The sequence below is a fragment of the Macaca nemestrina genome, chromosome 4 (assembly GCF_043159975.1).
Source record: "Macaca nemestrina isolate mMacNem1 chromosome 4, mMacNem.hap1, whole genome shotgun sequence".
Taxonomy (NCBI): Eukaryota; Metazoa; Chordata; class Mammalia; order Primates; family Cercopithecidae; genus Macaca; species Macaca nemestrina.
The window spans coordinates 184858126-184875386 of NC_092128.1; the positions used below are offsets into that span (position 1 = coordinate 184858126).

Genomic DNA, 17261 nt, shown 5'->3' on the forward strand with positions numbered 1-17261 from the left:
AGCATATGACCAAGAGAACACACCTTAAACAAAGGATTATTGATGTGTTATTTAGGCCCACGAAGTTGACCAGGGCAAATGCTCTGGATAAGAATTTAACCAGAAAAGTGAGTAGCACCCTAATCAGATGGTACAGGGAGGCTCCAGCATGAGGGGGGAGGCAGGTGATACGGAAAAGGGGGTCACACAGATGAGACTAGCCTCCTTTATCGTGCACCCCCAAAGGACACAGACCTCCAAGAGGCAGGAGCTGTTGCAGGCAAGACCAGGGCAGCAGGCCGGCTCAGGCTAAACTATCTCTGTCTATCCTACCCACCTGGCTCTGCTTGCTTCTGGGGCAATGTTCTCAACGCTGGCTGCTTTCCCAGGTACCTTGGTCCTGGAAGGATGAGGTCTAGGGCTCTGAATGGACAGGGAAATGTCAGGGTTTTTTTTGGTTTTGTTTTTTTTTTTTTTTGAGGTGAAGTCTTGCTCCGTTGTCCAGGCTGGAGTGCAGTGGTGCGATCTCAGCTCACTGCAACCTCCGTCTCCTGGGTGCAAGCGATTCTCCTTCCACTTCATGAAGCTTTGCAGCCCCCTGCTCCGAACCCGAGGCTTTATCCCACACCCACCATCATTATCTCCAGCAAGCACCTGAGCCATCTTGGCTCTACCATGGGAGGTGGAGGAATGCTGGAAATGCACACAGATTCTCCAAGAGAGGCGGGCCATGGTGCCTGACGGTTCAGATGCAGCCACAGCACCCAGATGGGTTTACCTGAGCTTCCTTTACATTCGTGGGCCTGATGATCAGAACCACTGATGGAGAGGCAGAACCAACCAAATGCTTCAAGATGTCCTTGAGAGTGTCAGACATCACACTTGTCTCAGCCACCGGGTCCTGGTGAAAGAGGAGAAAGTTGACAAATAGACTTTGCAAGCCCATTCCCTGCTCCCAACCTCATGTCTTCGGGTGACTAAAACCATGCAAAGCAGGAAGGAAGGAAATTACCTTCAGATTTTAGCTTTGTCCTTGCAAAAACTGTGGAAAGAAAAGGCCCTGCCCTTGGAAGCAGCCTTCGGACTCAGCTCAAGTTACGAGCGCAGCGCCCTCACCACGGGAAAGAGCGCCTGATCACCAGATACGGCAGAGCATGGAGCGCGTACCTACACTGTCATTATCCTTGGCTGCATATGCTAAAATCATCCAGCCAAGCAAACCCGCATCTGGGGAAGGCTTCAGGGTTTTTTTAACCCTGAAGGGGCCAGGTGACTCCAGGTGCAGCTCAGGTGGGAGCCCTGCATTCAATCCCATCAAAGCCATCCCCCGCAGGCCCTGCCAAGCCAAAGGGACCATCCACATCCAGACAGGCCCAAGCCAGCCCCAGAAGGGGTGGCTGGGGATAGGGAAGGAGGCCACCAACACCAGCCATGCACTCAGTTCCCCACCACAGGCTGTCCTAACACACGTGTGTTCTCACGCCAACGGAAGAATCACAAAAACTTACGGACTGACCTCCCCCAGTGCTTTGGGCTGGATATTAACAGCCATTTCCGGCACACTGATGAAGGACCAGCTAATCTGGAGGTCCTCTCTCTTCTCTTTCATGTGGAACTCCAGCTATTAAAAAACAAGTTATTAGAGGGCTACTCTTTCCACCAAAGCCTTAATGTGCATGTGCGTGTGCATGTGTGTGTGTGCATGTGACTGTGTATGTGAACACGTGTGCATGTGTGTATGTGAGCATGTGCATGTGCATGTGAGCATGTGTGCATGTGTGCGTGTATGAGCATGTGTGCGCACATATGTGAACATGTTTCCATGTAAGCATGCGAGTGTGTGCGTGCGTGTGAGTGTGCATGTGTGTGCATGTGTGAGTGTGCATGTGTGAGCGTGTGTGCATGTGAGTGTGCATGAGTGGGCGTGTGTGTGGATGTGCGTGTGTGCATGTATGGGTGTATGTGCATGTGTGAGTGCATGTTTGTGTGTGCGTGAGTGCATATATGCACATGTGTGAGCATGTGTGTGCATGTCAGTGTGAGTGTGCATGTGTGAGTGCGTGTGTGTGTGCATGTGCGTGTGTGCGTGTATGGGTGTGTGTGCATGTATGAGTGTATGAATGTGCGTGTGTGTGCGTATTTGAGTGTGTGTGGAACTGTGCGTGTAAGCATGTATGCCTGTGTGTGCGTGTGTGTGCATGTGTGCGTGAGTGTGCGTGTGTGTGTATGTATATGCGTACCTGCTCATTTATTCATGTATTTTCATAGAAAACTGCTTAGCTTTCCATTTGGCATACTATGTGCTTTCAAAATGGACAGCAGGACCCCAAACTCCCTTTACCCCCTTCCCTTCCTGCCCCTTCACTGGCCTCAACCTACCCCTCAAAGAGGAACCTCAGTATTGGTTGCCAACAACTAGATGTCATCAAAGCCCTGCAGTCTATTTAACATAGTTTGCTGTGCCTTGCATTTCTTCTTCTGGGAGTGTCCCCAAGGCATAAAGGAGACAGGAGTGAGAGAAGGGCCCAGGGCACCTCATTCTAATCCTGGGCGCGGGCTCCCCTGCCCCACACTCACACAGTCCTGAAGATTGTGTGTCACACAAAGGCCTCTTTACTGTCTCTTGCCGGGGCCGCCACGGCAGCCTCTAACTGGACTCCAATCTCTAAGGATGCCTCATCCCATCCTGTCCATTTGGGAGACAGAACAGTGGCCCCCAAAGATGTCCACACCCTAATCCCTGGAACTTGTGACTGTGGGACCCTACAGGGCACAGGAGACTTGGCAGGTGCAATAGGAGAAGGACCTCAAGATGGGGAGATGACCCTGGGTCCTTCCAAAGAGCCCAGTGGAAACACGTGAGTCCTGAAGAGTGGGGGGGCATGGGAGAAGAGGGGCCAGGGCATATGAAGTGAGGACTGCAGGCATCCCTGCTGGTGTGGAAGTGGAAGAAGGCACCCTGAGCTGAAAAATGGGGTGCCTCAAGGAGCCAGAAATGGCCCTCCACTGACAGCCAACAAGAAAATGGAACTCAGTCCTGTAATCCCCTGGGATGAAATTCTACCAAAAACCCCAAAAGCAATGAACAGACTCCCCTGTGACCGCCACTAAGGCAGGCAGCCCTGACAGCTTCTGGATTTGCACCTGGCCGGACACCTGGCCTCCTTTTATGATGGCATCACCAGTCTGTGCTGTTTTAAACTGTTCACGGTCATTTGTTTCCACAGCCACAGAAAGCTACTATTGTATCCTTTATTCTTCAGCTAGATGTTCCATCCAAAGCAAAAGTCTCAACTTTGCACATCCCCATCCCTTCCCCGCTCCTAAACAAAAGGGAAGAACGACTTTAGACTATCTGAGTACGTGGACTCTCACCTCGGCTAGAAGCAGGGTAAGAGAAAAAAGATGACTTTTACTGCATAACCGTCTCCAACCTGCCTTCCTTGTCTGGTAACTCTGGAAAAAATTAGGTAATTCTAGGGGAAAAGTGCACTTTAATTGTTTTGACACAGACAGCTGAGTCGAGGGAGACCACTCTTGCATCTCTGGTCAGAGGAACATCAGAGAAGCGGGAATGCCTCCTGCCACCAGCATCAATTACTTACCAATCTCTAGCAGCTGCCTCTGCGCTGAGAGGTAATCCACATACCGGTTTCTAACTGTGTTAACAGATCAAAGATACAACTGTGTTCTTTCTGTGTGAGCTGCTTAAAATGGCATGAATGCTTTGATATAATAAACACAATGTCAGAAATGACATTTCTTCATTTGTGTTTGTGATCCTCTCTGGACTCAGTCAGTTCCAAAACATGCATCATATGTTGGGTAAATATGACCCAGACGTTGAAGGTTATTTTCTAATCACATTGTCCAAATCATCTGGGGGATGCAGGAGAGCATGAACACCTCATGAATCCATGGTGCCAACCTTTCACCTCTGCAGTTCTCTCAAAGGGGGTGCTGCTGGGGCGGGGCTGAGGAACTGGGAGGGTGGATTTCAGAAAAAAGCCACGTAGGTAACCAGGAAATCTTGTGAGTGCTGGCTATTTAAAACTATGCCTTTGTAGGAAAAGCATACGAGATGTCATCTTCCCTTGCGACTGGGAATTCTGCATGACTTGAGCTCATCCCCCAAATTCGGTGCTAAGTCCAAGGACACGGGAGATGAAACAGGGCATTGAACTGGCAGTGACCCTTGAAACAAGCCCAGACAACTGCAATTTTTAAATACCAGCTAAATAGGAACTCTGGTGACTATCTGGCCGGATGTGAGAGACGCACAAACTCTCTGATGATTTGGGCATCCAAAGTGTCACTGGGCTTACTGTAATTACTAGAGATCTGTAAGTCTCTCTATATAAAATTATAGAGATATGCATAATTATATGTATGTCTTTATTATTATAAGCCTATTATTAAAACATGGAATGGTGGTAATACTAATGTACCCTAGAACTTAAATAAAAAATAAAAATAGGCCGGGCGCGGTGGCTCAAGCCTGTAATCCCAGCACTTTGGGAGGCCGAGGCGGGCGGATCACAAGGTCAGGAGATCGAGACCACAGTGAAACCCCGTCTCTACTAAAAATACAAAAAATTAGCCGGGCGCGGTGGCGGGCACCTGTAGTCCTAGCTACTCAGGAGGCTGAGGCAGGAGAATGGCGTGAACCCAGGAGGCGGAGCTTGCAGTGAGCCGAGATCGCGCCACTGCACTCCAGCCTGGGCAACAGCGTGAGACTCCGTCTCAAAAAAAAATAAATAATAAATAAATAAATAAATAAAAATAAAAAAAAATACTTTCCCAGATTCCAAGTCAAACCTGCCAGCTTTATAAGATACCATTTTCAGGCTTGATCATAAACCAGAGAAGAGGAATGAGAACCCAGGGAGGGAAAGGTGGGATGGAAGAATGAGAAAAGTAGAGAAAGGAATGGCAGAAATGCAAGGAAGGCAAAGGAAGAGAAAAGAAATAAAAGCATCCAGGATATTGACAAAACTGACTCTGGGAATTCTTTGAATGGTGATGGATGCTACAAAGTGCCTCTTTTCATTATGAAATTACTTCCTAGGAACTCATCACCAAAACAATTCAAGCTCAAGTACATATTTTCAAATGAACTATTTTTTTTGCATCTCTCTATATATTATCTATTTCTCACAACTTATCACTGTAGAATAATGTCTTATTTCCTAATTGTTTCATGTTTATTGATTTTATTTTTCCAGTGAGAATACACATTTGAGCATTTTTTTCTTATGTCCATCATAATGCCCAAAATAATACCTAATAATGAATAGTATACAGTTATCTGAGTCATTTATATCTAGTTTTGTTCACTTATTCAATTGATAAACATGTTAAGTATTTATAGTGTACCAAGAGCTAAGGATACAGAGGTGAATATGGTAGACCAGATTTCTAAAAATAATAATAATGATAATAAGGGGGGGGGGTTCTTTTTAAATCGACCTTGTCAGAAACTGAAAAGAGGAATGCCCCACAGCCACCGCTCAGCTGTGTTCCCAAGCTGCAACCAGTACCAGATTCGGAACCAGAATCACTTTTCTCATCTCAGATGCCACCTGCCTTATCATATCCGTCAACAACACCCCGCCTTGTTCAAATGCCCGAAAGAGTCAACCCCTGAGTTTATTATAAATGTATGTGTGCGTGTGTAGTGTGTGTGTGTAATGTGTAGTGTGTGTGTATGACCATTTCCTACACATAAAATCCTATATGGAAGCTTACAGTTTGAAAATTATGACATGAATGATAAATAATAAAAACATGAATGTTACAGCCCCATGACTCACACCATGCTCACTCTTCACATGTCTGAGAACTGTGACAGGTCTCACAACTCGCAAAATCTACACATCTTTACCTGTAAATGGAACGGGGAGAGCCGCACGTTGTACAGCCGGCATCCAGCACCTGAGGCAGGCTTCTCGCTGACCAAGAACTGAAGAGCCTGGCCCACCACCTGACAGAGCACCACCTGGAGGCGGCACAGGTAAGGGAGAAAACTGTGTCTAAAACAAAGGACAGAGCATACATAGGCATCTTTTTTTTTTTTTTTGACAAGGTCTTGCTGTGTCACCCAGGCTGGAGTGCAGTGGTGCGATCTCGGCTCATACCTCCCCAGCTCAGGCGATCTTCCCACCTCAGCCTCCTGAGTACATGGAACTACAGGGGTGTGCCCCCACACCCACCTAATTTTTGTATTTTTTTTTTTTGTAAAGATGGGGTCTACCTAGGCTGGTTTCGAACTCCTGGGCTCAAGCAATCTTCCCACCTTGACCTCCCAAAGTGCTGGGATTACAGGTATGAGCCACTGTTCTCAGATGCCACAGGCATCTTTTTCTTTTTTGTTTTGAGACAGAGTCTTACTCTGTCACCCAGGCTGAAGTGCAGTAGAGCAATCTCGGCTCACTGCAACCTCCGCCTCCCTGGTTCAAGCGATTCTTCCACCTCAGCCTCCCAGGTAGCTGGGATTACAGGTGCGCACCACCATGGTCGGCTAATTTTTGTATTTTTAGTAGAGACAAAGTTTCACCATGTTGACTAGGTCGTTCTCGAACTCCTGACCCCAGCCTACCCACTTCAGCCTCCCAAAGTGCTGGGATTATTGGTGTGAGCCACCACGCCCAGCCTAGGCATCTTTACATCAAAATAATCTGGACTTTATACATTAGCAAGGATACAAATTTAGAGTTTCAAAGTTGGATAAATATTCAGATTAACATCTTTTCTATAATGTAGTAGTTTGCAAACTAGAACAATATTTCAAATATTTGCTTCCTGATGACTTTCTTAGGATCTAAAGTCTTGACCAAATCTAGTTATCATGTGCTTTTCACATATAATGCAGTTTTTTTCCTTTTTTTTTTGGAGACGGAGTTTGACTCTGTCACCCAGGCTGGAATGCAGTGGCGCAATCTCAGCTCACTGCAACCTCCCAGGTTCAAGCGATTCTCCTGCCTCAGCCTCCCGATTAACTGGGATTACAGGCGCGTGCCACCACTCCTGGCTAATTTTTTGTATTTTTAGTAGAGACGGGGTTTCACCATGTTAGCCAGGATGGTCTTGATCTCCTGACCTCGTGATCCACCCGCCTCAGCCTTCCAAAGTGCTGGGATTACAGGCATGAGCCACCATGCCTGGCCAACAAAGTCTTTTTCTTTAAATATCATCTTGTTCTGTTTCTCCACAAAAGTTGATTTTTAATTCCCCAAATGTTTCCACATTCATACACAGTCAAAGCCATTAGCCATCTTTTTTGGCTAAAAATGAGTCTTAAAAAGAAAGCAAGTTATAGATGTTAAAAGTAAAAAAAGTTTTCTTACATTACCCAGAACACAACGGGTTGCTTTCACCTAAATAATTTCAACACTATCATGGTTTTCAAAAAGGTGGGAGTCATTGGAAAAACATACAAAGTATCAAACAATGATAAAATTATGCAGTCATACCAAAACTAGAATTATAAAATGAGCTCATTCAAGAACCTGTCAGAGAAATATAATAACATCAGGAATAAACCAAACTGTGGCTTCCTGACATAAATCATAAATCATACAGTATTAAGAGGCGTGATTTTCGCAGCTACCATGGCACAAAGGGAGATTCAGTTTCTGCCACAGATTCCTCTACAGAAGCTGATCTAGAATGAGGGTCAGACCCCTCCCCGCTCCCCTCCCGGGGGCAGAGGGCCAAACAGACACGTGTGGGATAATTACCAGGCCAGGTGCCAGGTGTGCACTGGCCGGGAGGGCAGGGGAGGCTGGGGCACACTGGGCTGGACCATAGGGCACGCACAAGGGGGTTCCGTAGGTGGCCAGTGTTTGGCCAAAAAGCAAAGCTATCAGGAGCTAAGGGTAAGTCAGACTGACCCCCTCATTCCCAAAAGAACCACTGACTCCACTGCAGGGAGTCACTGGACAGGAAGAGAAAATTCTTTAATTCTCTGGTGGATTTATCAGAATCTAAAATACCAAATGGAAAGATTATCAAAATAATTACTCGGTCGGGGCCTGCTATTCCCCCAAGTTCAGGGCTAGGACATACTTTCTCATCTACTGGCTCCTGGCCGCAGCAAAGTCCTGGATCCAGCTCTTCCCACCACTGGCCCACTCCACTCTGGAACAAAAACGGAACCTGAGCATTGAGGCCTGGCAGGGGTCAACATCCAGTGTCCACAACCAAATACCTCAATGCCACAGAGCTAGAAAAAGAAAATCCCGCCTTCTCTCAACATTGGCAGAAAGTCACACGATTCTTTCTACCGGTTCTTATAACGCCATGTTCAGAAGACTGATTCACATGAGTTAATTACATATTTCCATCATCTCCAGAGTTCACAAAGGGCCAGAACAAAAAAATGTTTGTATAAGAAATGTCGTCTCTTCATGTTAAAAATAAATGATCTATAAACAGTCCTTTTTGGAGGAACATGCTTTGTGGCCAGATGAGTTACACGCACCAATGGCACGACACTGAGAAAATTCCCTGTCCTTGGTCTCAACAGCCCACGCCTTTTACTGCTTAAAGTAAAAAATAAAAAATAAAAATAAATTTTAAAACCCGACACTGACTCTGAGCACTGCATGATTCCTTTGGAGCCTTCTCTACTAAGCTAATCAACTTTGTACCAAGAAAACAGACTTAGCGCCTCAACCCAAGCAAGAATGAATTTCATTTCCCTTGGTATCCAGTTCTGCAGAAAGCTTCCCACCACCCATTCCCTGATACATAGAGAACCAAGCACTTGATTAAAAGCAAGCAAATAAATAAGTAAATAGATAAAAGAACTTTAAAACTTCTAGAATGCAGGACTCCAAAGCTCATAAGTAATCACTCAAGCCCCATCACTAAAGTAGTATAATCTCTACATTCTACTCTAGGACAGAATGTGTGACATCTTTTCATAGTGACACCCTGGCATGTCTTCCCCAGCCGTAGGGCTTCCCTACCCTCTCAATAAAACCTGGAGTGTAGACCAAGCCTTTCTTGGCCTCCCCTCAGAGTTCGGCTAGGAAAGTTCATTAAAGAAACAATCTGAGCTGAGTGTGGTGGCTCACGCCTGTAATCTCAGTGCTTTGGGAGGCTAAGGCAGGAGGACTGCTTGACTCCAGGAGTTCAAGACTAGCCTGGGCAACATAGCAAGACCCCATCTCTTAAAAAAAATCAGCCAAGCATGGTGGTGTGCACACGTAGTCCCAGCTACTCAGAAGGGTAAAGTGAGAGGATCACTTGAGCCCAAGGGTTTGAGGCTGCAGTGAGCCGTGATTGTGCCATTGCATTCCAGCAAAAAGAAACATTCTGAACCTGCCTCAAATTTTTACACCAAACAAAATACTGCTCCTGCTGCACTTGGAGGGACAACCATTAGGACCAAATCCTCTTCCAGGGCCAGCCCCTGCCTCTGTCACCCTAACAAATAATGCCCCATTTGCCAAATGGACAGGGACAAAATGGAGAGGAGATTTTAAAAACAAGTAATCTTCTTTTAGCGTATTAAGGTGTTATCCACAATGGGGATTAAATTCTCCCAACCCATGCCAACAGTGGCAAGGCCCCCACGGGCTGAGAGGCGTTCCTCGCATCACAGCAGAAGGCAGGATCACCTGACACAGGTAAGCAGCTCCTCCTCACTAGTTAGCCTTCCTAAGTGGCCAGATGTCAAGGGTTAACATCTACCTAAATACCCACGAGTGGGTAGAGACCCTGATCTTGACCCTAGCGTCTCCCTCCCCAAATCAGCCATGGTCATGAGAGCCTCTTCTTAACTTTCCAAGTGAGCTGTGCGGGGAATCCCAGTTCTATGGAACTGACAGACTGGGCCCTAAGTGTTTCCCTCTGAAACAGTCTGCTATTAGTACAGGATTTTAAAAAGTTAAATAGAACAATTATCTAGCATGGGCGGCAGTGACAGTGAACTCCTCTGAGGACAGGAGTGAGCCCCCAGCCCCAGGGCAGAACTCCACAGAGCCCAGGTCTGCATCCGCAGGAGGGAGCTCCCTTGACAACAACCAACCATCCCCCAACCTGCCTTTTTTTGAGAATTTTTTTTCCCCCAAACAAGCAAAGATTATTTACATAAAGCATTTCAAAATCAAGCAACAGAAGGGTGAACTTTGTTTTCCAAATAAACAACTTCCTCTCTGCATAAGTGACAGTGTTTTTCAGAGGGGGGGCTATTGGCGGTAAGTCAGGGTCTCCACGTGGAAAGCCCGAGAGGGGCCTCATGGTTGGCAGGTGAGGGTTTGGGTGGGGGAGCCCTGGGCAGCAGCTGGAAGTGCCACGGGGAGGAGAAAGTAAGACTGAAGGCTGAAGAGCAGGCTGAGCGAGGAGGCCTTCACTCACCTTCTCTGCTCTCTCCAGCCTCAACACCTTGACCTCAGGTAGTTACATACCTATGCAAATAGCGCTTATCTGGAAACTACTCCTTTGTTTAGACTTGGGGCCAAAACATTCCAGGCACAGTTACTCCAAATTTTGCAACTGTTCACCAACAAGAGAGCCCCTGAGTCTTCAGATCTCACTGTGCTCTTTCACTTTCCTTTTCAATTAAGCTTCTTGTACAGCTTCCTCCGCTCCTTCTCTTAGAACACTCTAGAGAACTGGAAATCAGGTAATTACTTTTGTCTCCAAAGAAACTAGCAATGCAGCTGAGAACATGTATCCAGAAGGTTTATATACTTGAATATTTTTCACTGTCATCACACTCTGTGACACCCAAGGAAAGAACTCCCAAGTAAAATGAAGGCAAAGACCCTTCACTAATCAAGGTGAGACCACTAGCGAGTCTCGTCTCTGTAAATATTCTTTAAGACAGGATGAACTGGATATAAAACACTATTTCTACTCTGGAACTGGGACTCAATTTAAAAAGTAAACTCCATTAGAGCTAAAGATTATCCCAATATCTACAACATTTAATCCTGTTTGCCCACTAATTCAAAATAAACGGCTAAACATGTATTTTTATTTATTTATTTTTGAGATGGAGTCTCACTCTGTCCCCTAAGCTGCAGTGCAGTGGCGCAATCTCGGCTCACCACAACCTCAGCCTCACGGGTTCAAGCGATTCTCCTGCCTCAGCCTCCCAAGTAGCTGGGAATACGAGTGTGCCGCACCACACCCAGCAAATTTTTGTATTTTTAGTAGAGACAGGGTTTCACCATGTTGGCCAGGCTGGTCTCAAACTCCTGACCTCAGCCTGCCTCAGGCTTCCAAAGTGCTGGGATTACAGGTGTGAACCACCGCACCCGGCTTAAAAATGTATGTATATATGTATGTATGTATGTATGTATGTATGTATATATGTATGTATGTAGTTTGAGACAGAATCTCACTCTGTTGCCCAGGCTGGAGTGTGCTGGCGGGATCTCATTTCACCACAACCTCTGTCTCCTGGGTTCAAGCGATTCTCCTGCCTCAGCCTCCCGAGCAGCTGGGACTACAGGTGCGCACCACCACACCCGGCTAATTTTTGTATTTTTAGTAGTGACTGAGTTTCACTATGTTGGCCAGGCTGATCTCGAACTCCAGACCTCATGATCCACCCATCTTGGCCTCCCAATTTGCTGGGATTGCAGGTGTAAGCCACCGTGCCCGGCCCAAGATGTATTTTTATAAGAAATTCTCGCAGGGAACTGAGATGAAAAGGGTTGGAAACAAGATGGCGGCCAACCCCAAGAGCTGCTGTTTATCCTCTTCTGGGGGAGCCTCGACCACATGGGGCTCCTGCTCCAACCTGACTCCAACCCCACCCCCAGCAACACTCTCCCTCCCTTTTCTTGTTAGATACTTTAAACAAGGAAGCCTTTCAGTAATACGGCACTACAAGGAAGTGTTGTTAATGCACCACACGGTTTAATGTGGGCATTCTACAGTAGAAAGATCTGTTTGTGAATGTGTTCTCTTTCATCAAGTGTACACTAAAAGACATAAACAAGACAGTTCCTTTAACATGAAGGGCAGAAGGGAAGTGGGTCTTCTCCAGGCTGGCAGCTAGTGCTTCCTGACAGGGCCAGGCCGCTCGACCACACCAACCTCCTATGCCCCATGCTCTGTATTCCCACCAACCGACGAAACCTTGGGGCCACCACAGGTCTTTCACTCTGTATCCTCCAGGCCACAGTCAGGCTGCACCTGCAGGCTGGCTCGGCCCAGAATTCCACACACCATCATCCAGACGAACAGGTGGCCTTGTGGGAGTCCCATTTATGGGCGGCATCTGCCCTGGATCTCAGAGGACGGGGTCTCCAACAAGGAACCTCCACCACCCGCCCTAGAAAAGACCCTCATTCAAAACAATTTCACAACCTGTTAGCATTTTAGCATAAATTCCAGGTTCATGGAATACCCGGAATTTCAAATCATACAAAGCAAAGCAAAAAAAAAAAAAAAGACAACTGAGCTGAGCTTCCTGTTTACAGCTAGCTGGAGTGACAAATGTGGACAATTTTAAATCATGGTGCCCACACCAAACAAGCAGCCCTTTGAGTTATGGACAGGGCAGGGGACCGCCCCCCACCCCCCAACCCCACAGCTCTCAAGGCATATTTCAGCATCAGGTAGAACACACGTGCACACAACACACCACACACACCCAGGGCGAGCTATGGGTTTCCCCTAGAAAGGATATGGAATAAGGTTCTGGGGGAAATTCCACACGATCGCCCAGTTCCGTCTGTAGCTGTGGTTTTACAGATGAAAAGGGTGATAATGCTGACCAGTTCTCCTTTCCCTATCTTCGTTGTCTTTTTTATGGTGAGGATGTGGTGGAGGCAGGAGCTTAAGTGAAATAATAAAAGTGATAATATCACACCTGTAATCCCAGCACTTTGGGAGGCCAAGGCGAGAGGATCACTTGAGTCCATGAGTGCAAAACGAGACCGGGCAATCTAGTGAGATCCCACCTCTACAAAAAATTTAAAAAGTAAAAAAGTAATAAAAATGCAAAAAAAAAAAAAAATCATACTAGCAGCATGGTTTATTTTGTGCAGTGGCTGGAGCCAGATTCTGGAGGTCAAATGAGGTTCACTCCAGCCTCTGCTTCATCATAGCTCCATACCTTGGCCAAGTGACTGCACCTCTCTGCCTCAGTTTCTCCTTCTGTACAGTGGGATGATGCTTCTGACACAGGCTCATTGTGAGCTCTCATGAGAATGGATACAAGCTCTATACCCAGGGCCTGGTCACACCTGATACCATCACATGCCACAACATGGCAGGTGCCAGGCAGGGTGCTGCACGGGCACAGGCCTGCCCTGCTTCCTACAGCCCTGCTAGGGAGGGGCTTCTACAGCACGGACACAGAACCTGTGGCTCAGAGAGAGAAGGAAGTGCCCCAAACAAGCCCAGATCCAATCAGGGTCTCCCTGGCTTCTGAGATGGGCCTCTCCCCAGGCTAGGTGGGTTATAACTTTTATTTAAAACTTTCAATTCCAGCTGATCGTTATACCATTGGGAGCCTCCATTTATTTAGAAATGAAACTGAAAACACACAACTAAAGCATGTCCAGGACTCCTGGCTCCACACCGTGCCAGGCGACATCACTCAAGTCTCCAAAGATCACAAAGTGATCAGCTCTTGCCTTCATCAGCAAGTTTTCCAAATGAATGTTAAGTTGAAAGCTACACTCACCATACTGTAACCAAAATGCAGGCAGTGGCTGCTAGCAGAGTACGATGAACAAGAGCAGGTCTGGTATAAAGACAGTGACTCTGCATTCCAAAGCTTAGCTTAGCGGAAGAACAGGCTTTTGCCTTAAGGATACCACTCATATTTTGGGGCAGAAAGCAGGCACTTTCAAAAAGGGGCTTGGCATGAATGTCATGAAAGGGAAGAAGCGAGCAGGTGAGGGTTCACATAACTTGCTTTGGCACCTTATCTACTGAGTGTCCAAGCTGGTGACCACGGGTGCCTTAGTGGGCAGGACTAGGTTGTAACAGCCGAAAGTCTTCCGGTGGGAGAGAATTTCGTCATGGGCACACTTTGGGTTGTAAATCGACTGTTATCTCTCCAGGAAACCTCCCGGTGGGTGAGGGTTTCATTCGGACCTCCAGAGCACATGGTTAGACGAGCTTTCCCAGTAGGCACTGTCTGGTGAAAGGGAGGTAAGAAGCTATAATTGCATTTCTAAAGGGCTAAGTAAAAAGTGGGGAGCAGGGGGAAGTGGAGAAAAGAAAAGAGAAAAAATAATAATAAACAACAATAACTCATTCTCTTTTTCTTAGAAAATGGGGGTATTCAGGGCTGGGCACAGTGGCTCACACCTGTAATCCTAGCACTTTGGGAGGCCGAGGTGGGCAGATCATGAGGTCAGGAGATCGAGACCATCCTGGCTAACACGGTGAAACTCCATCTCTACTAAAAATACAAAAAATTAGCTGGGCGTGGTGGCGGGCCTATAGTCCCAGCTACTCAGGAGGCTGAGGCAGGAGAATCACTTGAACCCGGGAGGCGGAGGTTGCAGTGAGCCAAGAATGCGCCATTGCACTCCAGCATGGGCAACAGAGCAAGACTCTGTCAAAAAAAACAAAATGGGGGTATTCAGTTACAACACTTCCTAAAAGAAATGCAACTCTTTTTCAGTGAGCAACCTGTCACAGCACAATTCCTAAGCGCTGACTCACATTCATCTTTTTACCGATGTGTGGACCTCAGACCCCCAGGGAAGGGAGCATGAAAAGCTTCTGGCCGGGCACGGTGGCTCAAGCCTGTAATCCTAGCACTTTGGGAGGCCGAGACGGGTGGATCACGAGGTCAGGAGATCGAGACCATCCTGGCTAACATGGTGAAACCCCGTCTCTACTAAAAAATACGAAAAAAACTAGCCAGGCGAGGTGGCGGGCGCCTGTAGCCCCAGCTACTCGGGAGGCTGAGGCAGGAGAATGGCATGAACCCGGGAGGCGGAGCTTGCAGTGAGCCGAGATCACGCTACTGCACTCCAGCCTGGGAGACGGAGCGAGACTCCATCTCAAAAAAAAAAAAAAGAAAAAAGAAAAGCTTCTGAACCCTCACGTGCCAGGGAAGGGCTGTGGCTGCCCCTGCGGGGGAAGGGCTGGCTCTCAGGTGGCTTGAGATATGGAAATAAGAATTTCCTTCTTCTAGGTCACACATTCTAGAGCAAATCTCTCCCATGACATGAGGAAAGACAACATAGGTAGAAACTTGCTGCTCTTGTGTAAGAATGTAATTAAAGTCTAGGAGAAATAAATGCGCTCGGTACATGTTGGGACTAGAAGAGAATGCGGAGAGAGCCCCCAGAGAAAAGTCTGAAGGCCATGCTTTGCTGCCTCCAAGCCAGCCCTCGCTGGAGCCTGCTCACAGGGGCTGCGGGCAGGAACGTGCTTCCACACCTGGTCTGAGCAGATACCCTGCAAGGCAGGCACCCAGCAGAATTCCCTCAGGAAAATGCCACAGCCCTGCAGGGCTTGCCGCCTGTGATAAATATGTGTTTGGTCTTTGTTCCTGATGCCTGGCACAAAGCTCTTAAAACCCTTGGAATCTCCCAAGAGATGAGAGAGTCTTTTGAGAAAAGTGCCTTTTTTTTTTTGAGATGGAGTCTTGCTTGCTCGCTCACCAGGCTGGAGTGCAGTGGCGCAATCTCAGCTCACTGCAACGTCTGCTTCCCAGATTCAAGCAATTCCCCTGCCTCAGCCTCCCAAGTAGCTGGGACTACAGCAGGCGCGTGTCACCACTCCCAGCTAATTTTTTGTATTTTAGTAGAGACGGGGTTTCACCATGTTGGCCAGGATGGTCTTGATCACCTGACCTCGTGATCCACCTGCCTCAGTCTCCCAAAGTGCTGGGATTACAGATGTGAGCCACCACGCCTGGCCAAGTGTCTTTTATATGCTAACAAGAGGGCTGTTGGGGGGACCCCAGATAGCATCAGGATGGGGGCTGGTCACTTGAGAAACTTTGAGCCCCACCTCCAGCATCCCACCACCTCATCTCCAGCATCCCAGCACCCCACCTCCAGCACCCCACCACCCCATCTCCAGCACCCTACCACCCCATCTCCAGCACCCCACCACCGCACCTCTAGCACCCCACCACCCCACCTCCAGCACCCCACCACCCCACCTCCAGCACCCCACCACCCCACCTCCAGGGAGGGCAGAGGGGCCAGAGGCTGCGTTCAATCACCTATGGCCGATGATGTAATCAATCACGCCTAGGGAATGAAGCCTCCATAAAAACCCTGAAAGGACAGGTTCGGGGAGCTTCCAAGGTGGTGAACACATCAAGGTGCCGGACGGGTGGTTCGCCCAGGCAGGGCATGAAGCTGCTGGAGTCCCTGCCCTCCCTCTCCACCCACCTAAGCATCCCTTCGACATGGCCAATCCTGAGTCATATCCTTCCTAATAAACTAGTAATAGTAAGAAAACTGTTTTCCTGAGTTACGTGCTGTGAGCCGCTCCAGTAAAATATGTGAACCTCAGGGGGTGGTTTGGGGAAATCTCCGATCTACAGACAGTCAGAAGAACGGGGGCACCTAGAGCTTATGCCTGGTGTCTGAAGTGGGAGCAGTCCTGTGGGACCCGGCCCTGAGCCTGTGGGATCTGTGTTAAGTCTCAGTAATGTCAGAATGGAGCTGAAGTGTAGGACACCCAGTTGGCACCAGAGTTGAAGAACTAATAGTTGGTGTGAGAAAAACCCACACACATTTGGTGTCGAAAGTGTTGTGAGTAAACATAGTTGAGACCGCTCCTCGCCGCAGCCGTGGCTGGGCCGGGTGTAGACTCCGCGCTTCTCCATCATTGGTCCTGCGGGATGACTCAAGTTGCTTCAAGCTCTGGAAGACCTCACTCTGTGTAGACTATGCAGAGAGGGTTTAGCAGATGAACCAGATATTTGCAAAGGTGATGACTTGGACACACAGAGGCCTTCAGGGGTGGCAAGAGGAAGTCCAAGAAAAGGGCATCCAGTAGCCAGGGCAGCCAGTTCCACTGGGAGAGCGACCCACAGGGAGACTCCAGATGGAACACCAGTCAGGTGTCTGTCAAGGGAGAGGAGGTGGGGAGTTCAGGCCAGCCAGTCCTCAGCCTTATCCCACTGATCAGAGATGGCATTATATAACAGGCTGGGTTCCGGCGGCCTTGTCCCTGTCTTGGCTCAAATGCCAACCACATGTCCCTTGTCAAGGCTGAGTAAAAAGATGAGGAAGATGCAACCTGACACCACGGCGTGAGCTTTGAAAGGGAGGGGCAATGCCCTGGAATGAAAACTTCCTATTTCTTTTCTATCTCTTATTTGTCACAGG

General features: G+C 47.9%; 1 protein-coding gene across 4 annotated transcripts in view; it reads right to left on the reverse strand.

The window, feature by feature from the left end:
- Positions 1 to 17261, reverse strand: part of LOC105472595 (C2 calcium dependent domain containing 2) — a 70649-nt gene that overhangs the window by 32620 nt on the left and 20768 nt on the right. For all 4 annotated transcript variants that reach the window (XM_011725979.3, XM_071095749.1, XM_011725978.2 and 1 more), the window contains 3 exons: positions 5864 to 5977; positions 1496 to 1600; positions 758 to 880 (listed from right to left, as the gene is read on the reverse strand). In XM_011725979.3, coding sequence (XP_011724281.2) covers positions 758 to 880; positions 1496 to 1600; positions 5864 to 5977 — 342 coding nt within the window. The remainder of the gene's footprint in view (positions 1 to 757; positions 881 to 1495; positions 1601 to 5863; positions 5978 to 17261) is intronic.